The 27,351-nt window shown below is 34.9% G+C and overlaps 1 protein-coding gene across 1 annotated transcript in view; it reads left to right on the top strand.

The window, feature by feature from the left end:
• The window catches only part of LOC145263046 (uncharacterized), a 29,671-nt gene extending 26,632 nt beyond the window's left edge, over positions 1 to 3,039 (top strand). Inside the window, exon 2 of the mRNA XM_080119873.1 lies at positions 352 to 3,039. Coding sequence (XP_079975999.1) covers positions 481 to 2,625 — 2,145 coding nt within the window. The 5' untranslated portion in view covers positions 352 to 480 and the 3' untranslated portion in view covers positions 2,626 to 3,039. The remainder of the gene's footprint in view (positions 1 to 351) is intronic.
• The last annotated feature ends 24,312 nt before the right edge of the window (positions 3,040 to 27,351 follow it).

Here is a 27,351-nt window from a genome sequence, read left to right on the forward strand (position 1 = left end):
AACAATAATGTAATGTAATAGAAAGATACGGTAATAAAAATAAAACGCATATTTGCTCTCCAACAGTATTGAGCACTTTCTTCAGTTTTTATTAATTGCCATCTCCACTATATATATATATATATATATATATATATATATATATATATATATATATATATATAATTTCATGAGATGGATATAATAATAAAGATTGGTCCAGTCTGAGGATTTCTTCAAATTGGAGCTAGATGAAAAGAAAAGCTCCCCCACTCTTAATTTGACTTTTATCCTTTAATATTTGAAAGTGCCTATTAAATGATGTAATTTGTATGTTATGTTTATCATTTTTATTCTATTTATATTTTTCAGATCCGAACGATACTCTTTACCACAACTGAAAAAAGGGCAGTTGTTTTCGTTGCTCCAGTTGTTCCCTTGTCTTCAAAACAATAGCTATTAACTCCAACAAACAACAATAACATCCTCAACAACTCCGTAATGGTTCTTACGCTGGCCACGAACATGTTGTTTAGTTGTGGTCTTTGCAGAGAACGTCTTCCAACTGACATGAAAACCCTACTCTGCTTGCATAACTTCTGCCGATGCTGCATAGCCAAAGTATTTCGCGACCAGTTACGCCAACTAACCACAAATGACGCCGCCAACTATTTACTTTACTGTCCGGAATGTTCTCATAAAATGATCATTCCAGATCCCCCAGATGGGGTCTTAGGAAACCGTGCAAAAGAAGAAGAGCACGTACAGTGGGTGCTGGGCAGACTTGAACCAAATCCTTTTATTTTAAACTTGCTCAAGGCAAAAGAGCTGCAGCAGAATGCACAACTCTGCGAAAGGTGCTTCAAAGATCACACTACTATACCGGCGTCTGCTTGGTGCCGGAATTGTGACCGATCTTTCTGCAAACGGTGCCTGAAACTACACAAAGATTTTTCGATGCATTCCGAAATAGTCTCCTTGTCCGACGGAGATTTGCCAACTATTAAAGAGCTGATGCCAACGCGAAAATGCGATACCCATAAAGAACTTGTGAACACTTACTGCACTCGATGTAGACTATGTCTCTGCCAGTCGTGCTGGATTAGCCATTTTACAGAAACGGGCAACTGTCCGCCACCGCTTCCAATGGATAAACTGGCCGGCTTAAAAAAGGCTGATGGTAATGTTCTGCTCTCAGGTATAAAAACTTCAGAAAATGATATCAAGCGGCGAAACGAAGATATCCTGTCACGGATGTCAAAAGTAAAAAAAGACTATCAAGTCGCAAGTGACAAAATCAGATCCGACTTGGACAGATTAATACAAATTTTTACTCGTAAAGCAGACGAACTGCTCAGCGGTCTAGAAACTGCCGCGAGGGACGAGACTGAAGGGTTGACGGACCAGCTGTCTCAAAATGGGCTTTGGCTGAACCAGATGGACTTTCTCGCATTGAACGTCAAAACATTATTGGCGAACGCCACCAGCACAGATCTAGTATCTTGTTTCCCAAAACTTGATTATTGCTGGGAAAGTCTCCAGTCTTCTATCGATGCAAATATGGTCAACTGGAAGAGGTTGAGCGTTAACTATTCAGGACAGTACGCTAAGCTGTTACGGAACGCCGAGCAGATGACAGTCGGGCAAGTTGAAGTTGGTGAAGCTACGGCGACAAACGAATCCATGAAAACCGACAAAGCGGCCATACTTGTCCCAGATGCTAGGATACTATCGGACATAAATACGGGCGTCCAGTGTCAATTGACGGCTAGCAGAAACATGGAGACTCAAACTAAGATCGTATCGACATCGGACGCCAGTGCGCAGTCTGGAGAGTCAATTCCGCGACTTATCGATGCAGGACGTTGGTCAATTTCCGGCAGCTCAATCGATTTCGTTGACGGCGTGGTTGTTGGAGTTGACGGCCACGTCTTTCTGTGTTGTCGTTCTTTAAAGCAAGTTAGGGAATATACCAGCGAAGGACTCTTCCTATTTGCTTGCTCGCTGCCATGTCGACCGTTCGACATTGCCGGTCTGATGGAGGAGATAATCGCAGTCGTTTCGTCCGATGACCACATGATAGTCCTTCTCTTGCGGACGCCATCCGACAAAGACCTCCTAAAAGTAAGCAAAGTCGTTCACACAAAGAAAAACTACGTGTCTGTCTGTGGCTTTGGGAACTTGTTCTACGCCTGCCGGCGTTCGGGCGAAATTGAATTGATCAACGCCGAGGCCAACGTAATGATAAGCGTGTCTCAACCCTCTGCTAAAGCTGACCCCAGACATAGAATTGTCCTCGGTTCTACCACACATTCTGTCGTATTTTTGGACTACGTTGACCAAACCCTGACTTTGTACGGACGATCTGGCAAATCGTACTTGATAGCGAATGCACGGAATCGGGGTGGACACCAGTCTACCTCGCACATGTTTATGGACGCTCACGGAGTTCTGTTCGCCTGCAACAGCGCTGGGATTTACACCGTGGGAACAGAGGACTCGCCGTCTTGTGTTCTGTGGACGTTTGAGGATAAAAAGCTGAAAAGCGCGCCACGTTTCTGCATCGGTGGGAACAAACTTTTCTTGTCTTATTTCGCAAATAACCGGAAAGAGATCCGTGTATTTAAAGTGTCTTATTTATCATAAAACCCATCTTTGCTCCTCTTAGAATTGAGCCGGACGATCAAAAACAAGATAAACATCAGTCAATAAAGCCATTCAATATTAAATACATGCAAGTAGTTACTCAAGTGTTCATCATATCGGTGTCGCTTTGGCTTGTTAGCCATAGTGTTATCAGATCAGACTGTTTGAAGATACCGGCTTCTTGACCTAAAATTCACCAAACATTGATGTTACTGGTGTTTTTCCTTTCCTTTTGTATAAATCAAAGTTAAAAACACAAAAAAAAATTTTTTCTACAAAACAAAACAAATACCATGAAAAAATATTTGAATATAGAAAAAACTTGAAGCATAAAACATTTTCCAAAATTACTGGATTCAGCATTAAAGAACCGGAAAAGAGTTGATATGCTGTAAAACAAACAACCAAACCAAACATCAAACATATGAAAATATAAAAAATGTTGAAGCATAATAGCTTTTCCCCAAATTACTGGACTCAGTGTTAAATAATTTCGAAAGAATTGATATAATATAAAACAAAACAACCAAACTAAACACCATGAATAAATATTTGAAGATAGAAAGAACTTGAAGCATAAAAACTTTTTTTTAAATAACTAGATTAATCATTAAGCAAACGAAAAAGTGTTTATTCGCCGTAAAACAAAAACCACCAAATTGACTTGTTATTTACTTACCAAGTGATATCTCCCTTACAATTTAATCTACGTCTTCTGAATTAACGTTGCTATGCGATCTACACCTCATATTTCAATCGACACAACACAAGCCCAAGGAAAACACTTCTCGTAATTGTTTTCGAAAGATTGTGTGGTTAGAAAGTCTGAGACCCTAACACTAATCTCTAACCCTAACGTTCAAAGAGACTGTTCGACAATTGTTCAACTTGAAGTTGATGAAGGCCCAGTAATCTATTTCGACGACTAGAAAGCTTACGCTAATTAAAACAACTCAATTTTCCTCATTTTTTTTCATAAGCAAAATTTCGTCGATACAAACGCATAGACAAATAACTGAAAGGTCAGCGCTTGATGCAAAAATTCGTATATTAATAATAAATCAGAGGAGTATGGTGTAGGTATTTTTCCGTTGTAGATCGTAAGCCAAAGCAACACCATTATATTTCTGTTAATAAAGTTTACATTTGTTTATACAGAAAAGGAACAATTGAAATAGAAGTAATCTAACAAAAATCTACAAAGACAAAGTATGTGAAAATCAAGTCATACGAATGACCCGTTGGGTCGCAGTCTATATAACTATTTATTCAATTTTGATTTAATTCGAAAATTTACAAACTATGGCATCTTTTAAGATATTTCTTACATAGCTAAAATGAAATATTCTCACATTTATATTGCCCTTGCTATTTAATTATTATTGTTATAAAAATATTATTACTAGCAAAAATATACTCTATTCTTTTGCTAGTCTATATTACTAACACCCCCGCATAAAGAAGATAATGCCTAGGTGGATGGTATCGTGACAATAGAACATATAGTATACCATCTAACCGCCTTAATTTTTACATAACTAAAACTAAATATTTTTATTTTCATATTATCGTGAGTTTTTAATTATTATTGTTATAAAATAAAATTATTACGAGCGAAAATACGCTCTGTCTGGTTTCATATTTTTGCTAGTGTATATCACGAACACTTCCTGCAAAAATGGAGGCAATGCCTTGGCGAATGATATCGTGACAACAGAACAGATACTATACTAACTAATCACCCGACTTGAATTTGAAAGATAGTACATTACTATGAAATAGAATAGTAAACTGAATAAAACATGACAAAATAGTAATAATGTAGTTATCACTCAAACCAGAAAAATAATTATTATAATTCTCATATAGAAATAGTGACAATTTTGCCATCTAATTTACATGTGTGTTTGTGGTGTGTACAGATATACGTATGTAGATTACTTGTCTATATTGAAAAAAAACCCCTCATTTTTTTTTAAAAATGTTTTCCTAAAGAAATATTATAGAATAGCTACATCAGTGCAGAGTAAAGATTGCCGTGAAAAATACATAGTTATGAGGCAGTTCAGTGAGTTGTTCGGTTAATTATAAATTACAGCTAATAAGGCACGATGAAAATATTTTTCAAACATTACTCAATCCCAAAACTAAAATATATCTTGTATTATTGAAGTATACAAGAAGCAGTCATAGGAAAAAAACGTTGATGAACTCATATTTAGCATAATAATAGATACTAGTAGAACCCGTGGAAATTCCACGGTGGTTGAAAAATTTTAAAACACGTAAATAAAATTAATAAAAATAAAATAAAACAAATAACGACGAATTTAAAAAAAATTATGTGTTTTTTTTTTTTAACCTTTTCAGATAAAAAGAATTGATTTAAAAATTTAGATTTTTTTTCTATGAAAATTCAACACAACACATTGTTTTTTGTTTTCTGAATGATTTTTCCATATAAGTTATAAAGTAAAAAGGTCAATTACAGTATCCTCTCAACATGATTTTTTAAAAAATAAAATAGGATAGCCAATTTGAAACCGTAAACAGACAGCCATGTTTTTTTTTAAAAACATTTTTGGAGAGGAAATGGTTTTAATGATTTTTCGGGTTTGTATTACTGTACACATAGATTCGAAAAAGTTGTCAAAAAACAAATATATAACAAATAAATGTTATCAAAGGCAAGATAAGTTACTTTTCTACCAAACTGGATATAATTCACGTGTTTTTATTCAATTTAACATGTTTATTCAGCTCGAAAAACATGCAGTGTTTACCGATGTATTGGACAATTCAAAATGGCGGCCGACTCTCTCCTAAACACGGTAAGTTCGGGAAAAAGTGTTATAAATAATAAACTAGACAGAATACTATTAAAAAAACACCGAATATATGTCAACCTATGTCACGGAATATATATTGAGCGAATTTCTAACAGTATTTTGTCTAGTTTATTATTTATAACACCTTTTCCCGAGCTTACCGTGTTTAAGAGAGAGTCGGCCGCCATTTTGAATTTTCCAATACATCATTTTGAATTTTCCAATACATCGGTAAACACTGCATGTTTTTCGAACTGAATAAACATGTTGAATTGAATAAAAGCACGTGAATTACATCCAGTTTGGTAGAAAAGTAACTTATCTTGCCTTTGATAACATTTATTTGTTATATATTTGTTTTTTGACAACTTTTTCGAATATGTGTACAGTAATACAAACCCGATTGTTCAGTGATGAAGAGCTACTATAAAGGGAAGTAATTCGTTTCTCATTAATTAATGCTTGCGATGATGATGTTTTTTTAGACAAGAAGATTAATATTTAGGTAAAAATTACTTGATGGTAAGAACAAATAAATTAATGAATAACTTCTGTTTAAATTTAATTAAAATCGAACAATTTCGAGATATTTAACTTAAAAAAATCTGGTAATTTTATTAACAGTTTACATCATCCGTCCTGTTTTTTTTATATATACTAATAAGTCTCCACTTACCAATGCCAAAAGCCACTTAAGGATAAGAACTAATAAGATTGGCAATTTGAATGCTGAACAATGTTGGGAGAAGATTGGATAAAAGGAAAGTGAAAATTTGATGCCTTAAGAGGATGCATCGACAAGTATTTTCTAGGATTGGACTTGAAGACGGCTATGTTTTAGTCTACAGGAAAGTAGTACCGCGGCAGTGTGTTCCGCAGATTGGAGGTTCCTGGAAAACTGGAAAGTTCTTTACAGTCATAAGTAAGAATCGAGTTCTTACTGGAAATGTTTCGTAGGGGGAAACCACTTCTTGAGTTGAAACTGGAAGTAATTAGAATGAAAGAAAAGTGATTAATAAAAACAAAAATCAAAAAATTACATTCGCTGAACAAAAAAAGATGCTCTACTCATAACTTTGGGCCAGTCGCGTTGAACATTGACTTACAATTCGTTTATTTTCAATTAGAACTTGATAATAAAATATAAAAAGAATTCTATAATACTGCTGAACGCCACTGAATTTTCTTGTAAAAAAGGTTTTATGCAATATATATTTTAATAATGTAATATTGAAAACTTTTATCTGTTTTATTAAACAATGTCTCCAAAAATGTATTTATAGATTTGAATAAAATTATATTCATTTAATTGTGCGCCCCTTTCTCGTATATACAAATGAATGACTGTCTTTATCAGAATATATTTACAGTGTGTAACGATAAAATTGTCACCCTAGAAAATACGACATGATTCCATTTCCGTGTGATGAAAACTGTTTTTTTTTGTTGCAGACCATCTACTAGTTGGCTAGTTGTGTACAAATCCCAAGAGCGATTTATGCCTTCTATCATGTGTGAAAGTGACACAATGTTCAATGAGCAAGATCAGAGATGCGCCGCTGTACAACTTAGGCTCTCTACCGATCCAAGTTGTGACAACAGGTCATTGCCAGCACCCACAAAAATGCATCGCTGGACCACATCATGCCACCTCACATCTTGGAAGTCGGCTTGCAAGTCAATATCAAAGTGTGCCTGGATGAGCTGAATAGTGTGGTTATCCCCTGGTGCAATTGGGTGGCCGCTGGCAGACCTTGTGTGTGGCAGCAGGGCTCGGGGCCTGCCCACGAGGCTAAAGAAATTCAAGCTTGGCTTCAGAAGGAGTGCTACAACTTTTTACCCTTTTCTCACTGGGACCTCTTCTTTCCCGACCTGAACTCGCTGGACTACTTCGTTTGGTTATACGTCGAGAACATCACCAATATGACCTCTCACAACAACAAAGTCAGCTTAATCGCCGCCATCCGCCGAGTACTTGCCGAGTACTCACAGAGCTTCCGTCGGCGCTTGCGGAAAATGCATACAATCAGTTCCAGACCCGTATCAAGGCGGTGATTGATGTTGAAGGGGGCTACATTGAATAAATGGCAGTTCTATTACATAATCAAGTTATTTGAATTGATTTTTTATATGAAAGTTTTTAAATAAATCTGTAGTGTTGTTTTTGTTGTTTGTTGAGGTTGAAGGGGGCTACATTGAATAAATGGCAGTTCTATTACATAATCAAGTTATTTGAATTGATTTTTTAAATGAAAGTTTTTAAATAAATCTGTAGTGTTGTTTTCTTTAGGGCGATACTTTTAGCGTTCAACCTTGTATGTTTGGAAGAACGATGGCATTTATTATGATATATGTATGCATTATACAGAGTGTTCCAAAAGTCTTGGCACATTTTGACATTGAATATCTCGAGAACTATTAAGGATATAAAAACACATCTGGTATATTCAAAAAGCTTGTAATCTCAAGTTTTTCATGAAATATTCAAAGATGTTTGATGTTAGCACCATTGGTCACATGACACACATCAGGCTGATTGTCCAATTCTTGCCAGACGCGTCCCAGCATTGTATATATATGTTTTTATATATGGTTGCAACAGCTTCTCGTATTCCGGCCTCCTTCAGCGTAAGCACCATCTGCTAAGAATTTACTATACCATCTCATTGTGGACTTCCTTTCTGGTGGCTGTTTTCCGAATTTATTTGCAAAATGCACGTTGAACAAGTGTCCATGATTCAGTTTTTGCAAATTCAAGCACACAAAACGCCTTTTCTGGTTGAGTGAACGCCATTACTCGATCTGAAAAAAAAAAAAAAAAAAAAAAAAAAGCTTTAGAAAAATCTTAATTCATTTAGATCAAACACTTTCATTTTATTTATCATTCATAGTTAAGCGGATATGAGGACTTGAAATATGCCCAAGACTTTTGAAACACCCTGTATATGTGTGTGTGTGTGTGTTTGTGTGTGTGTGGTTGGCACTTTTTTACAACCATAAAATGTTTCGGTAAAGGTGCCGTATCTTTCCACCCTGAAAAAAAAAAATCCTTTAAAATTTCCATTATTAGCGGTTTTTGAAGGTGCTGAAAACAAAAATAATGTTTAAAATTCCAGGAAAAGAGTATTTTCCAATATATGAAGAAATTATAGTTGTAAAAAGTGGGGATCACTTTTCCATATTAATTTAACGTAAAATGAGCACCCATTTTATGGCCATCTTTTTGTAGGGGCGTCTGCTATTTTTTTTAGAGGTGTTGTTTATTATGGTCTTGTAGACTAACACAAAACCTACCTTTAAAAAAACTTGTTTTCTGTAGGATTTCGGGCGTGCTGAAAACGAATATCACATTTCCATTTTCTGCAAATAAGTATTTTTCCGGGTATTAAGTAAAAACATGCGCGCACTTGCGCTTGCAACAATGACCACCACTTATAACATAAAGAATTACATTGCTTAATATCCGGAAAAATACTTATTTGCGGAAAAATTAAATGCGATATTCGTTTTCAGCTTTTGTGTTAGTCTACCAGGCGACAATTACCAAATAAACACCATCTCTAAAAAAATAATAGTCGTCCCCCTCCCCCTAAAAAGGTAGCTATAAAGTGGATGTCCATTTTATGTTCAATATAGAAAAGTGATCCCCTACTTTTTGAAACTAAAATTTTTCATAACTTGTTAACTACTCGTTTCTTGGAATTTTAAACATTATTTTCATTTTCAGCATCCTTGAAAACCATTAATAGAGGTAATTTTAAAAGATTTTTTTAGGATGGAAAGATACTGCACCTTTATTAATATTTCAATCATAGTTATTTGTTTTCCTAGTTTTGCATATGATTTACAAAATATCTGATATTTTCCCAAGAGCGCTGGCCTTGATAAAAGGGAGGCTAAAACTTGCTGCTTTTGTTTCAAATGATCTGAAATAACAGCAAGAGGAGATTGATTCAAAATATTTCTCATATGTTATATCTCCCCGCTTTGATTTTCATATATAAAGTAAATTTCATATATAGTGTAGTGTGTGTAAACGAACTTCTTAATGTGGCGTGTGATACGATTGTGTCTGGCGAGTCACTCAGTAAAGAGTCCCACAGAATACGACCACAGAATACGATCACAGAATACGACCCAAAACAAAGTATAACGTAGTTCGAGCCCGGGGGTGGCGATATAAGGATAGCATGTTCCGATCAAGTTCTTTGTCAATAGCTCTGCGCCCACGCTTAGATCCACAAAAAACGTGTATTGACGTGGGTGTTCCGAACTTTTTCTGGCTTTTGTTCGTCTTGGGTTCGATCTCCAACAGAGTTATGTTTACGAAAAGGATGCTTTCATAGAATGACGGGACATGCTTTTTTTTTAAAAATATTTACATATTTCGATCAATACGCACTGTTAAATTATATTATCCTTTCTCTGGACATATTCGGTGTCAAAGCCACCTGCTGAATTGCCTCTCTATGCAAAGGGAAACTTCCACTAAAAAATACCCCCATTACGCCATTCACCATCCCAACTACCAGGCAAAAGCCCAGTGTTTAACATTTTAAAGTGTTTCTTTCTTTTTTTTTTATAGCAAGTCGTTGTATACTGTAAATTCAGCAACTCATCTCTTAACCCATTTGCACTCGCCGACCCAGAGGCATTTAAAAAAATAATGTCAAATGTTTTTCTTTGACAGACACATAAGACACGTTGTTTTATTAAGTTTATTCCCCCCTCCCCCCAAAAAAGTTGCTATAAAGGTATAAAGAGCATATTTATCCTGCAATCTCCCTATTGAATCGACGATTAAATTTAAATGCATTAGTATATAGTTTTGTATTGCCGTTTTTGGATTTTTTTACTCACACACACACACATCTATCTATCTATCTATCTATCTATCTATCTATCTCTCTTTTTTTTTACAAGGTGGTCACCACTTATCAAGGCCCGGAAGCCACTCAGAGATAAGCGTTATTGTAAGTGCAGTACGTTAGTGTGGAAATTTAATAAAATTTCTACTTAAGGGGGAGGTTCATTGGGAATTTGTTTACGTTGGACTTGAAGACATCCAGGTTGTAGTCAGGTGGGAAGCAGTCAGACGGAACAGAGTTCCACAGGCGTGCAGTTCTAAGAAAGAAACTTTGTTCATGGAATCTACGTTTTGATTTAGGCATAGATAAAGAGTGGGGAAAGTTTTTGACAGTTGATTCAGCTAGACGGGTGTTTTTCGTAAAAGATTGGCGAGGGGGGACCAGAGATTGGAATTCAGACGAGCACCTGCCATGGAAATAACGATAAAACAAAGATAGGCTTGCAACGTCTCTTCTGTGGGAGAGATGTTGCAGGGAAGAGAAAAGGGCATCTCCCACTAAGCCACGAAATCTATTTTGTACTCTGTCAAGGCAGAATAGGCTGTTTTTAGGAGCTCCTGCCCAGATATGGCAGCAGTATTCCATCCTTGGACGTACTTGGCTTTTATATAGATAGAGAATTGCATCAGTAGTGACATATCTTCTGGAGCGGTAGAAGGATCCCACCATCCTCCCAGAGACCCTCGCAACAGACTTGATGTAGGTGTTCCATTTCAGACCAGGAGTGAAGGTCAAGCCCAGAAGCTTGTCAAAACACGGGGCTTCTAGACGAGAGCCATCCATTTCAATTGATGGGGATCAGAGCGTTGATGATGTAAAAATATTATGAAATTTACTTTATATATGAAAATCAAAGAGAGGAGATATAGCATTAAAGGTAACCAGCCACGTCTTCCCCCACTGAACCACTCGTTCGAGATCAAAGGCGAGAAAATTAGAGAGAGCTTTGTCATTTACAGCCTTTGATGTGTTGCTGTAGATGGTCGTGTCATCAGCATAGATGTCAACGAATGATTTAAGTATGTGTTTAGGGAGATCATTGATGTAGATCAGGAAGAGAGTTGGGCCCAGGATGGACCCTTGAGGGACCCCAGCATTAATACTGCAGGCCTCTGATTTTTGCCCATCAACCACTACTCTTATGAGCCTATCAGAGAGAAATGATTTAATGATAGAAAGAATATTTCCAGTTATCTCTCTCTCTCTCTCTCTATATATATATATATATATATATATATATATATATATATATGTGTGCATATGTACATGTACATGAATGTATATGTATGCGTGTGTGATTGTGTGTGAATGTGTGCTATACATGGGGAAAGAAAGTCTTTAAAAAGAACCCTAAAAAACCCATAAAAACCTTCACCAAATAAACCAAAAGCCACTCTTTGAAAATAACTTTGACCGGACACTTTGAACACTTACAGTTGGAGTCAGAATGTCTGAGACCACACATCACTCTGAAAAACATATTTAATATCAGCGGAGGTAACTCTACAAACTCCCATTTTAAAGAAAAACTTTTTACGAAAACATCTGAAGAGAGCACACCCTAAGCTCGAAACGCGTTATAAAAATATTTTAAAATAAAAATATGATGAAAACCTTTAAAAAAAACCCACAATTGTTGATGGCTACACTCATTTAAATATACATTTTTTCTCTCGTTGGAACTACACAACGATCACTTTAAATATATATATATATATATATATATATATATATATATATATATATATATATATATATATATATATATATATCAGGGTTGTACCGATTATCAAATCGGTCGATCACCGATTAATTGGCAGATTAATAGGTTTTCTAATGCCGATTTATCAGCAATTTTTTTTGTCATAAATGAGACTACTATTAATTATATTGTAAACGAAGACACGTTACCGCCCTCTTTTGCTTGCCAGAGAAAATTTCTCGAAGAGACGTACATCGTCTACACCATATTATCAAATAACAGGCGTGGTTTGCTGTTAACATGTACATTTTTACAACTGCACTGAATTTGAAGCAAATAGAAATGTCCCTCCTTTCTCTTTCTATCGAATTAACATTATTATTTTTCTTTTACTTTAAATCACTGTCCAAGAAAATTATTTCTTCATCTTGCAGTTTTCATGTTGAGGAATTGTACAGTAATTTGCAACGATGTGCGAACCGAAAATAAAGCGTTCTTCATCAGTCATACTCTTGTTATTCATTTTCGGGCTCTTGCTACAATTACATATATTTTTTTTCTGGTTAAGATAATGTATATTTTATTGAAATAAATTACTAATTAGATATCAGACATACGTAATTTAAATATGTAAAAAAATAACTAAATATTAACAACAGCCTTAAACAATTATGGAAACCAGTTTTTGCTGGAAGTATTTTGAATAAGAATACAGTTGCTTACAAGTTATGTCGAACTAACACATCAAAGGGTGGCAAATAGCAAAAACGTTAACAATGACTGATATATTAGCTAAGAATGGTTCATTCAAAAGAAGCCAACGTTTCAGAGAAGAAAGGAAGTACAATGAACATTCAAGGACAGACATTTTTTTTGTTTTAGCATCTTTATTTTTTGCATTGGCTTTGTTCAAGTTAACGCCGTGATTGTTTACAAATGGTTTATTTCTGGTTTGTGCGGACCCCGAATGTTACGTTGAATGCCGAGAAAAAGTCTCTTCAGATTAATGCCTATCAGTTTTAAAATAAGCAAACGAACTTGACTGTTGTTCAGAATAACAGAATATTTTTAACTGGTAAACACTAATCAGAAAGTAATTTTTCATGGAATAAATGTGAAGCAGAATGATTTGCACAAACCATAATTTTTTAATAAGAGATTCGTTCAGTTTTTCATATGAGAATTTGGGACGCTATAAGAATCCTATCTTAACAACTTTTCAATGAGGACTCGTTCAAAAAAGTACCCCGTTATTGAGTTCATTTGAAGAAATCAACAAAGAAACAAGTAATAGAATTTCAACCATATCAATAATACCTATAAATTTAGCTTTGAATTTATTTCGTTCTAAAGCTGTCCAATCTACTTCTGATATTTCTGACTTTAGTGGAATCCTTACCACTGTTGAACATTTCAATGTAATAATGGAAACAGGATAAAAATGATAGAAACGTGTGTGTCTACTTTTTTAGATCCAAGATTTAAATTTAAATTCCAAAAGAATGACATGGAAAACATTAAGAATTGGATTCTAAATCTTCTACTTTCTACTAATGATAATGGAGCAGAATCAGCAAGATACACTTCTTCAAGCTCCGTTGACAAAATAAATAAATAAATAAAAATAAAAAGTGAATAAATAAATAATAAATAAATAAACAAACCGTATCTCTTTCCAGCCTGTTTGATGAATTATAATACATTAGCAAATGAAAACTTAGAGCAGGTAGAAGCTGAGTTAAACCTGGAGACTGCAGCTACAACAGAAATAAAAGAATCACAATCTAAACTCAAAAGGAGTAAACCACGTATTGTTAAGTGATTTACTCGCAAAAGGTGATGATCCATTTCAGTGGTAGAAGAAAACACCAAAGCCCTTAACAATGTTGAGTAAACTGGCTTCTAAATATTTAAGCGCACCACCTTCATCCGTGAAAAGAGAGCGGCTCTTTAGTACAGGTGATAATGTGTATGAACCTATGAAGAACAGACTGTGTCCGGAGAATAGAGAAACTCTAATGTTTCTACATTACAACTTAAAAGTATTGAACTTTAAATGCTGAGGAGAGAATGAGAGCAGGGGGAGGAAGGCAGCAAGAATGAAAGAGGCAGTAGAGTAGCAGCAGGTACAGAACTTTAACTTATAGTTATTCACTTAAAGAATTACAATTTGTACCTTGTAGTTGGTTTGTAATTTATCATCGAATTCAAATAGTTTTATTGTTTTTTCCCTTTTTATTTGTTTTTTAGTATCGAAATGAAACGATAAACCTGCATTTGTTTTAAGGATGTTTTCTTTTATTTGTTTTTTTGGGTTTATTTTTATTTTGGTTTTATTATTATTATTTTTTTGATACGGTGATAAGTGAAATAATTGAAACCAAGTACTGCAGTAATTAATAATAAAAAAAAAATAATAAATGATAAATACACGAAAGAAGTTTCGTTTTGTTTCTTTAAGATAGGATCCCATGTTTTCATTATTATATAAATTTCTGCTTCTAAATAAAATTTAGAGACAAACTATTTTTAGTTGCGGAGGCCGGTAAATAACCAGTCAACATTACCACAGATTCGAGGGTTAGATGGATGTGTTTTTTTTTTACCTCTCTCCACCAGAGCTGTATGCTGTGTTCCGATAGTCGTTCTTACCATGAGGAATTGGGAGTGCCTATTTCGAAAGCCGTTCGTAACATGAGGAGGTTGGATGTTGGGCAGCGGCAGCAGCAACAACAGCAAAAACTGTACTTTAATTTTTTTGATGGGAGGGCACACTTCCACCGGACAATACTATATATATACTTGTTTATTGTTATATAAACATGCTCACATCCCGCTGCTACAAACAGCCACTTGTTTCAATCAAACAACAGATATCATCAGGCAGCGACTTGACTATTCAAATGTTCAATGAATAATGAGTTTATTCATTGAACATTTGAATAGTCAAGTCGCTGCCTGATGATATCTGTTGTTTGATTGAAACAAGTGGCTGTTTGTAGCAGCGGGATGTGAGCATATTTATATAACAATAAACAAGTATTATCAGCGTTTTTTATTGAGCACTATCTAACAACCTCGTTGAATTCATTAGTCCATTACTTTTGAATAAAAAACCCCCCGAATATATATATATATATATATATATATATATATATATATATATATATATATATGAAATAAGTGACAACAGTCTATATTCCAAATTTCAAGATGTTGACTATTTATTCCTTTAAGTACATTTGACATACACAATTCTTTACAGGTGCTGTACAGAATTGTCCATGTATATAAGGAATAAATGGAAAGATGGTTAACATCTTAAAATTTGGAATTTATTTGTTATATGTTCAGTAATTACATTGAGCTTCATAAATTAAAACATTGGCATATATATATGCATACATACATACATACATACATACATACATACATACATACACACAAATATATATATATATATAACTACTTCATTTACTCACATAAATTAATATACGAAAGTATAGATTTATGCGTAAACTTTAAGTATTTACTTCAAAAGTGCTCAATACGTAGGTAGAGCTAGTTAGTAATTTATAAAATATATATATAGCGATTAAGCTACACTGAATATTCGGCGTTTCATCCACTATAGGATTCGTCAGGCTTATGCGCGAATTCTGTGGTTGTTTCTCGTTTTTATATATGTTAAGGATTTTAGTTAGCCAATCAGCTTTCTAGTATCCACCGCGCCCCTTCCTATCAGCCAATGGGCATGCATTTTATCAAACAAAGGATCTGTTTTAGAACTAGGTTAGTTGTTTAAGGCAGACCATTTTCCTCCTTTTTTATATATAAATATACATATGTGTATACATACACACACACACACACACACACACACACACACACACACACACACACACACATATATATATATACATATATGTGTGATCGTTTATGTATGTTCATGTTTATTTGATTTATTTATTTGTTTGTTTTCTATTGTTTTTGTTAGTTTTAAAGCTATTTTGTATCGCTATCCTAGAGTAAGTTTTATTTTGTGAACGCAGTTGTTTGCTATTTCTCGTCTACATTTTAATAGATTTTGGGGTTCTTTAAAGTACAGGATAGCAAATTTTTCATGAAGGCATAATTTACATGGGTCGTCTAAATGTCTGCACGTGGTAGCTTGTCTTATTATTTTCCATTCGACTACCGGCGAATGTCCGCTTTCTTTGAGTTCCCAGTATTTATTCGCTAGTGTTGTTTTTAAACGGTGTTTTTTTAATTTTTGAATGTACTTTTGTGGTCATAGTATCGGGTTTTGAAATCTAAGGAAGTCATGCCTACATAATATTTCTTGTTATTCGGGTTTTCTTTCGCAAATATTGTTGCTTGATAAACTACGCTTTTTGTTAGACATTTATTTTGAACTGGGCAAAGTGTGCGGTATCTACAGTTGCATTTATCTTGTTCGTTATTAGTATTTTTATTTATGGTATGGTTGTTCTTGTCCGGGGTTAGTTTGTTATTATTATTATTATTATTATTATTATTATTATTATTATTATGATTTCTGCTAGTGTTGGTTTTATTTCTGTCATGGTGTCTATTTTTTTATTGCTTATTTTGTTGTTGTTTACATTGTTTTTATTTATTATTTTGTTATTATGTGCTTTAATTATCATTTCTAAATTTTCGCAACAACTGTAAGATAACTTCAAGGTATTTTTTATTGAAGATTTTGTGTAAGGTGTTGGTTTCGGGAAAGTGTTTTTCAATAAGATCTAGGAATTTTTTGCCAAGTTTTGTTTTTAACATTTGATTGTATGGGGCCGTATACCAAATTATAGTTCTTTTTCTTCTATTTTTAATTTTATTATAGTTGTTGGTGTTTTGTTGCTTATATTTGATATCGATATTTTTGTATCCACTATTTTTTTAAAAAGGAGGAAAATGGTCTGCCTTAAACAACTAACTTCGTTCTAAAACAGATCCTTTGTTTGATAAAATGCATGCCAATTGGCTGATAGGAAGGGGCGCGGTGGATACTAGAAAGCTGATTGGCTAACTAAAATCCTCAACATATATAAAAACGAGAAACAACCACAGAATTCGCGCATAAGCCTGACGAATCCTATAGTGGATGAAACGCCGAATATTCAGTGTAGCTTAATCGCCATATATATTTTATAAATTACTATATATATATATATATATATATATATATATATATATATATATATATATATATATATGAATAAAAATAAAATAAAAATACCAGCAATGATTGACGTTATGCGGTTTTGCAAAAAGAAAAACCGAATGAATTTATAAAATGGTGATCAACGTTTCGTCCCTATTGCAGGGGACATCCTCAGAATATTAAAAGGAAAAATGCAGAAGAAGAAAACCATCGTAGACCATACGTAAAACAGTGTTAAAATTCTACCCATAACGGGAAAGAAAACTATAAATGTGTGTATATGGAAAGGTTGGGTTGTTCAATGTCTATATATATATATACACTTTTAAAAATACGTTATTTAAATGCCTATGTACAAGCTTCTTTTTTTCCCCCTCTAATCTTATTAATTTTGTTTAAATTATTTAAGGAAAAACGGTTTGGGACAATAGTATGAATTAACCGGGATCTGTCTTTGTATTTTGTTCTTTGATTATTATTTTCCCTATACTAGGGGCTAAATGGCAGAAGCACTTTCTTTGCGTAATAGTATTAGTGTTTAATATCAGTCAGTGCTGACTCTAAAAGTCTTCTTTTGGCTTTATCTATCACGAATTTTATAATTTTCGCATGATCTAAATTAAATGAATGATCGTGTTCCGCACAATGGCAAAAGAGTGCATTTAGGGCGTTACCATTCCTTATTACGCATTTAGCCCCTAGTATAGGGAAAATAATAATCAAAGAACGAAATATAAAGACGGATCCCGATTAATTCATATTATTGTCCCAAACCGCTTTTCCCTAAATTATTTAAACAAAATGAATAAGATTAGGAAAAAAAAGGAAAAAAAAAAGAAGCTTATACATAGGTATTTAAATAACGTATTTTTAAAAGTGTATATATATAGACATTGAACAACCCAACCTTCCCATACACACACATTTATAGTTTCCTTCCCGTTATTGGTAGGATTTTAACACTGTTTCCTTTTCACTTACGTATGGTCTATGATCGTCTTCTTCTGCATTTTTCCTTTTAATATCCTGAGGATGGTCCCTGTAATAGGGCCGAAACGTTAATCACGATTTTATAAATCCATTCTGTTTTTCTTTTTTCGAAACAACATATATATATATATATTTATATATATATATATATATATATATATATATATATATATATATATTGTTTATTTTAGAAGTTTTTTAAGCTGAACATACATTGATTAACAACAACGCCACCACCACCACAACCACCACCACCACCACCACCACCAACAGCAACAACAACAGCAATGGAAAAATGAAAAATATCTGGAAACGGAATTTTTCGGTCTCTCCCTCTTTTTAGAATTTGGGACACGGCGGCATTTCGTGTAAGCAGAGAAGCAATAAGTAAATTAGCCGGGCAAATGAGCCGGGTAAAGATGAAAAAAAAAAATAACACGTACTAAATGGCACAGACGATCGACCGAACTACCGTTTCTAGGGTATTCGTTTTTTTGTTACTCCTCCTCCTCCATCATCATCATCATCATCATCATCATCATCATCATCATCATCATCATCATCATCATCATCTTCTTCTTCTTCTTCTTCTTCTTCTTCTTCTTCTTCATCTTCATCTGTCATACTACCGTAGATATCTCACTGGTAAACACAGGAGGTCTTCCCTGGAGTCTGGGTGACAACAAGTTTTCCAATTATTGTTCCTCTTCATTTTTTTCCTCCTTCTATCACAATTTATTTGTTATCCCCCTACCAGCCGTTTTCCATCGTGTTTTTTTTTTTGGAGGGGGGGGATTACAATGATAATATATATGAAGAGTAGACAATGATTGTGGATGCGTTATCGGCAGCTCCCGTTACTCTTGCTTCTCCTTATTTTTCTCTGTTATTACAAAGAGGAAGAAAAAGCTGTATTCTAGGTTGGCAGTATTTTGCGTGAACAGTCGCCAGAGATATCGGAAATTTTCTGTTTCTATGTCTATCCTTGTGGCTATATCACTAGTAAGGGTGCTGGAGGTAAACGTTTTATCTAAACTAGCGCCCATACTTACAAAACTGTTTAAACGTTGTCTTAAGGAGAATTGCTTCCCAACACCCTGGAAAATCTCATCAGTATGCCCTGTATTTAAGAAGTCAGGTGATCGGGCATCTCCCTCTCAGTACAAACAAACAGTCTCTTGTACGATATGAGTAAGTTGTTGGAATCTGTGTTAAATAGAGAAGTAGTAGTAGCAAAAACAACCTTCTTAGTGACATGCAATATGATTTCCGTTCTGCTAGATCTACAGCAGATGTGCTTATAGTATCAGATCTTAACGAAGTACACGTTGAAGAGTTGGGTTTTATATTATAGCTGTGTTTTTATGTACGTGTAATTGCGTGTATGTATATACCTCGTAGCATTTAGTTGATCGTCTAGTGTGTATATTTTAACATTTTTGCAACAGTTCTAACAGGAAACGATTGACATGGACGTACCGAAACAGTTGTAGACAAACAGTTCTTTTTAACAGATGTAAATAACACAACACATACCTTAATTATTTACTAACACTTATTTTCATGATCCGACAAACATTTTCAGAGATTACACGTTATTACATCTTGGCTGCATGAAATGACGCCCCCCCCCCTGCACCATTTTGAGTCGTCCGTTCTCTCTGATGTCCAGCTAAAGGCTGCCTAGAATCTCCCCAAATGTACATACATCTCATCACGTGTCTCATACCAACAGCTGATATAAAGCCAATCTAGTTTTTTTATGCAAGCCAAAAATAATGTTTACATCTATTTTAAATTTTCACATTCCTTTATTCGATATTATATGTCAATCATTTTTTATCAATTTAATTGTTTATTTTTCTAATCATAATAATTGATCCAGCGCCCCGCCGTCGCTCGAATCAATTAATAATAATAATAATAATAATAATAATAATAATAATAATAATAATAATAATAATAATAATAATAATAATGTTTTCACCCTTGGCCCTGCTTACTACAGTTAACACAGATACTACACTATGATCACAGCCCAAAGGGTTACAATATCACAACAGTATTAATACTGGAGTCTCTCAGGGTCCATCCTGGGCCCAACTCTCTTCCTGATTTAGAATGATCTTCCAAATCACATCCATGGATCATTCGTAAACATTTATGCTGACGACACAACTATCTATGGCAACACATCAAAGGTCGTAAACAACCAAGTTCCCTTTGATTATCTCTCCTCTGATCTTGAGCACGTGGTACAATGAGGAAAGAAGTGGCTGGTTACTTTTAATGCATATAAAACCAAGCTTCTATCATCAACGTTCTGATCTCCATCTGGCATCAATTGAAATGAATGGCTCTCGTCTTGGAGAGGCTCCATGTTTTGACAAGTTTCTGGGCTTGACCTTTACTCCTGATCTGAAACGGAACACGCACATCAAATCCGTTGCCAAGGTCGTTGAGAAAATGGTGGGATCCTTCAATCGATCCAGTAGATATCTCACTGCTGATCTTTATAAGAGCCACGTGCGTCCAAGGATGGAGTACTGCAGCCACATCTGGGCATGAGCTGCTAGAAAGTCTTATTCTGATTTGACAGAATTCAAAATAGTCTTCGTAGCCTAGTAGGGGGGGTGCCCTTTTCTCTTCCCTGCAACCTCTTTCTCACAGAAGAGACATTGCAAGCCTGTCTCTGTTTTATCGTTTTTTTTCCATAGCAAATGCTCGTCTGCTCTCCAATATATGGTCCTCCTCGCCAAACTTTCACGAGAAACACTCGTCTAGCTGAAAACACTATTAATAATTTCCCCCACTCTTTATCTGTGTCTTAAACGTAGATTCCATGAACGAAGCTTCTTTCTTAGAACTGCACACCTGTGGAACTGTTTTCCCATTGCTTGCTTTCCAGCTGACTACAATATGGTCGTCTTCAAGTCTAACGTAAACAAGTTTTTGATGAGCCATTCCCTTAAGTAATCCAATATACCAAATTTCCACTACTATCGATTACTACGATATTGTCCCATTAACTACTGTACACTCTTCAACCTTTATCCTCAAGTGGGATCTGGGCCTTGATAAGTGGTTACTCCTATGTAAAAAAGAAACAAAAAAACTTCAGTATTCCAATACTCTCCATACCCTTTCAATCAACGTCTGGGTGATCATTTTTTTTTTTTAATGGATCAGCACTTATCAAATCTAAAAGCCACTCGACTATAGTTAATAAGATGAAATTATTATAAGTTGAAAGATCATTATAATGTATGAATCAGATTCTATTATTGGCATTGGTTTCCACGACATTTTTGTAGTCAGAATTCTTTCTAGAAAGACATCAAAACTACGCGAAGGTTGCCAACATTCTAAATGAAAGTGATTTGTGGAACGAACTGTATTCGAACTTGGAACATACAAATAGTCACCCGATGTCGTTAACCACTTGACCATCACTCCCTCCCCAAGAACAAGCTTATGAGAGAATTGAGAATGATTGCTGGGATGGAGTAAGTTCGAATACTTCTGAAATCGATTAATAACAGGAATCTGTTGACATTTCCAAAGAAGACTATGTTATTATCTACAGGCAAGCAGTCCCGCCGTAATGTAAAAACAGAAAGCCATTCACTCATTTGTATGGTATCCTTGCGCGGCGGATGAAAGTGGGGGAGCAGGCTAAGCTTCCCAATTTTAGTATAAATACTGCTGAAGCCAGTAACATTTAAGTTGTATTTATCTAATCTTTATTGTCGTTCATTTTTTAAAAATTGATTTCTAAATTTATTATTATTATTATTATTATTATTATTATTATTATTATTATTATTATTATTATTATTAACATCACAGTGTTGAGATGTTTTACACGTTTTTTACATCAAAGCTAGTGGGCATAGTAAAAGAGTTATTTAGATGGAAAGCACCTCGCGTAGGATGTTTGCTGTGCCAAGCAGAACTGACTTCTGGAGTACTGTGGTGTTGTACTTGATTTCCAAGGAGCTCAAATGTTTCTCACGATCAACTATGATATGAGTCAAGCGCAACTATGATGATTGGCACGATGAAAGCTTTCTTATTCCACAACTTAGTTTCTTTTTATGATTACCATTTACTCACTAGTAATATATATATATATATATATATATATATATATATATATATATATATATATATATATTTGAATAGGATTATATTTATATGTATTTGAATAGGATTATATAAGCATGTATTTGCATGTATATATGTATACATTTGAAAACTGTTTATTTTATTTGCATTAAAAAAACTTAATGTGATTTACAAAACAAAAATGGCTTCTTTTTGCACACATTATACTAACATATTCATACTTCTTTTTGACCAACGAGAATAAAGACAAATTCCCCAAACCTAAATTAAAATAACAACAACAAAAAAATAATTTTTATTTTATTTGTTCATTTATTTGTTTATTTTTATTTTATTTATTCATTTATTTTTGGTGCTGAAACAGAGGTTCGTAGATCGAAACTACGCTCTGCTACCATGATTCTTCACCACCATCTTTGTTCAACATAATGTCTCAACACTTAGCAGGTTATGCACCCAGCTATCGTCTTTTCTTTGACGGTTCGGAATCTAAATTCGAATTATGGCATGTAAAATTTCTGGGGTATCTAAGGATTCGGAAACTACACAAAGTGATACAATCTCCAACAGAGAATCCTAACGACCCCGAATTTCTCGAAAAGAATGCGACTGTTTTTGCAGAACTGATTCAATGCTTAGACGATAGAAGTCTGTCTCTGATTATAAGAGATGCCTTGGATGATGAACGGAAAGCATTAAACATATTAAGAGAGCATTATTTATCAAAAGTTACACCGAAAAGTATATCACTATATACAGAACTAACGTCTCTAAAACGTAACGAGGATGAAACGATTACCGACTACGTTATAAGGGCAGAAACAACCGCCAATGCCTTAAAACTCTCAGGTGAAATAATAAGCGATAGCCTGTTGATATCAATGACCCTCAAGGGACTTCCAGCCGATTTGAAACCATTTACAACTGTTATAACGCAAAAAGACAAACCCATAAATTTCAGTGAAAGTGGCATTGCGCAGTTACGAAGAGACGAATCGGATGCTTGTGGACAATAATAATTCCAGCAATACCATGAAGTTCAAAAATGCTTCTCAAAAACAGACACCACCAAATTACGCATCTCACCGCAATGTTTTCCACAAAAGTAATTTTCCCAAGAAAAAGAATAACATTATCTGCTATAATTGTGGACGATCCAAACACAAAAGTTTCTAATGTCGATATAAACGCTCTAAAATGGACTCCATAAAAAACTTTGAGAACTTTGATGAAGAACATACATTTCTATTCACATGTAACTTTGACAATACCACAAACGGTAAAAATCTCCTTGTAGACTGTGGTGCTACAGCACACGTTATCACCAAGGAATCTGATTTTATTAATTTTGATTCAAACTTTTATCCACAAAGTCATTTTGTCGAACTTACTGACGGTAGTCAAATAAATGATATAGTCTTGAAAAGAGACAATGCTAAAATATCACTAAAAAATAATAAAGGCGAAATTTGTAACTGTATTCTTAAAAAATTCTCTTTTCATACCTACATTTAAGCAAGGCATGTTTTCCGTGCAGGCTGCCATTAAACAAGTCGTAAATATAAAGTTTGGCCAAAACAAGTCAAAATTGATATACCCTAATGGACTGTATTTGACATTAAAGAAAATGTCCGACTATATTATTTAAAAAGTATGGTTCCCTCAAAAACTGCCTGTCACGACTTGGAAACATGGCATAAAATTCTAGGACACAGCAATACAGCTGATATTAAAAAATTACCAAATGTAGTCGAAGGCATGAAAATAATACCTTCAGACAGTCTCCCAAATTGTGATGTTTGTGCACAGGAAAAAATGACAAATGTATAAGCAAAACACCAGACAAAAAAAACTACGAAAATTCTCTTACTTGTGCACTTTAACTTGGCAGGTCCGAGAATAAATAATCTAAGGTACGTTTTGAACTTTGTTTATGATTTTTCCGGTTTAATTATAGTTTATTTTCTAAAAAAACAAATTCGACACAATCCTCGCCATTAAGAAATATTTATTTATAATATTGCGCCGTAGGGCTCGGTAAAATGTATTCGCTCAGACAATAGGACTGAATAAAGACTTTGAACTTCTATTAATTAAACATCGTATTAAATACGAGAAATCTGCACTGTATTCCTCATTTCAAAATGGCACCGCTGAAAGGCCATGGCGGACTCTTTTTGAGATGGCCAGATGTCTACTTATCGAATCGAAATTAGCGCATAGTTTATGGACGTACGCTTTAATGGCAGCCGCATATATCAGAAATAGATCGTTCAATAGAAGATTAGGCAAAACACCGTATGAAGCGTTTTGTGGTGTAAAACCAAAAATGAACTAAATGCATATCTTTAGTTCAGATTGTTTTGCATTTATAGAAAATACCAGTTATCTAAATATTAAAAACGAAAAAGGTATTTTCGTAGGTTACGATAAAAACAGTCCAACATCTTTAATCTACTTTCCAGACCAAAATGCCATAAAAAGGGTTAGATGTGTAAAATTCAATGATTCATTTTATCTCGCAATTACTTATAACGTCACCAACTAACTTTCGGAAGACCCCCCCCCTCTATTTTTCTTTTATATCGCAAGTTTCTTAGAACGTGACTAGCTAAAGTCCAGAATAAGATCACGCTTTTCTTTTAACGGTTAATTTAAAAAAAAAAAAGAAAGTCTTTTGAACGCTGATGTTATTAACATTTAAATTCTTTTCTACAGTTTGCATTTTGGAGGCGGAAGTGTTTTTTTGAGATAAGTGAGTTCTATATTAATCGTACTTTTTATCTTTAGATTCAAATATTAATAACTACATTTTATTTCAGTATTTAATTTATGTATTTCTGTTTTATTAAATGCTAGCGTTTTTCTCGTCCATAAATGTTTATTTATCTACAAAGTTGATTGCAAAAATAGATTAGGCAATTATATTCATTTTTAGTTCGTGAGAGGGGAGTATATCACCATACTTTCCCTTAAACACGTCCGTTGGACTTTTAGTAAGTGTAATACTTAATAATTTTTTTTTTAGTGGAGAGTAGAAAACGCATTGTGGATGCGTTATCGGCAGCTATCGTTACTCTCGCTTCTTCTTATTTGTCCCTCAGTCCTCATTTTTTAATGAGTGATTTTTCTGACAAAGAGAGAAGAAAAAGCTGTTTACTAGGTTGGCAGTATTTTGCGCGAACAGTTGGCAGAGATGGCGGAAATTTTCTGTTTCTATGTCTATCCTTGTATCCATGTCACTAGTAAGGGTGCTGGAGGTAAACATTTTATCTGGGCTGACGTTATCCGCCTGATAGCCAGGGACCCGAACCTTGGATTAACCACTAAGGGGGCTGTCCTATCAGCAGATGTAAAGTACTGGGGCTGCTGTATTGCCATTTGGTGAATGGATTCTGAACCATGCAGGAGCTGTTGGTGGGGCCTCTCGATGTCATATTAGTGGGTAATTGTTACGGCTTCTACAAAAAAAAATCTTCGTTTCTTTTTCTCTTTTAGTTTCCCCTCTCTGTCCTGCTCTAAGCCAATCTGACGACCTAGTCCATAAATTCCAAAATTCAATCATGACAAGTTTCAAGAAAAAATACACGATTAAACCCGGTTCTCCAACTTCCAACGTAGACCCCTACTACCATGACTCCTTCTCCAACATCAGGGGTCTACGTTCTAACCTTCCAGAGGTTGAAACCCAATTACAGGAGACTAAAACACACCTTTTATTTTTAAGCGAAACTGGCATTGGACAGGCTATTTCCCTAGAAGAGTTCGCAATACTCTAACTTAACTTCTAAATCTGACCCCTAAGATCGCCATGGGCTTGGAATATCAGCCTATATTAAAGATGGCTTTCCATGTGGTAGGGACATCTCCAGAGAAGATCCTAACTTACGCTATATGTGCTTCCGAGTTGCATTAGCTCACACTACTGCATTTATATTTACTCTCTATCGCCCCCACAAAAGAGGAGTTACTATCTTTAAAAGCGTATGTGAGAAAATTGACCAAGTCCTATCTGCTTATCCTACAGCTAACATTCACGTATGTGGAGACTTCAATGTTCACAACGTGGAATGGTTGACCCACTCAAAATAGACCGATGATGAGGGGAGGTTCTCTCATGATTTCTCCATTGCTTATGAACTCACTCAGATTGTTCACGAACCCAGTCGTGTGCCCGATAATGACGGTCAGTATGCGAGTCTACTAGACCTTTTTCTCCCAACTTGCCCTGAACTATGTTCAGTTTCTGTTCTGTCTCCTCTTGAATCTTCCGACCACTCTGTTGTATCAATTAAAAAATGAAATGTAATAAGTCCCCAGACGTACCTCTCCATCGTACTGTATATCGATACACTAAGGCTGACTGGGATAGCTTCCGTACATTTTTATCGGATCTACCTCTGCGTTCCATGTTTAAAAAGGATGTGTCCTCTGACGGAATGGTTAATTGTAGGTATAAACCGTTTCATACCCACGAAAAAGTTCCAGCAAAAACCTAACAGCCAACCATGGTTCTCTCCAGAATGTGCTGCTGCCATTGCGTACAGAAATCACCTTTTCCACTGCTTCCAACGTAATAGATGTATGGAAACTAAAGCCGCTTTCAGGACTGCCAGCAACCATTGTAAGAAAGTAATAAAGAACACAAGAGAGTTGTATGCTCAGTCCGTCAAGTCCAAAGTAGCTGAGCAGCGGCTTGGTTCCCACCAGTTTTGGCAAATAGTAAACAGAATCCTGAACAGAAGCGTGTGCTCTATCCCAACTATCATCAATGGACCTGAGGTCATCTCGTCAGCATCAGACAAAGCCAAACTCTTTGCCAAGAACTTTGCAGCTAATTCTACCCTTTGCGACCAAGGCCGCCAAACCCCAATATTTCCTCCTGTATCAGAAAACACGCTATGTGATATGCATATATCTGTACGTGATGTTGCCAAGCTAATCAAAAACCTTGATTCCAGTAAAGCAACTGGCCCTGACGGAAGTCCAATTATAGTACTCAAAAAACTTCAACCAGAACTA

The sequence above is a fragment of the Euprymna scolopes genome, chromosome 38, assembly GCF_053919585.1.
Source record: "Euprymna scolopes isolate OS-2025 chromosome 38, ASM5391958v1, whole genome shotgun sequence".
In the NCBI taxonomy this organism is placed as follows: Eukaryota; Metazoa; Mollusca; class Cephalopoda; order Sepiida; family Sepiolidae; genus Euprymna; species Euprymna scolopes.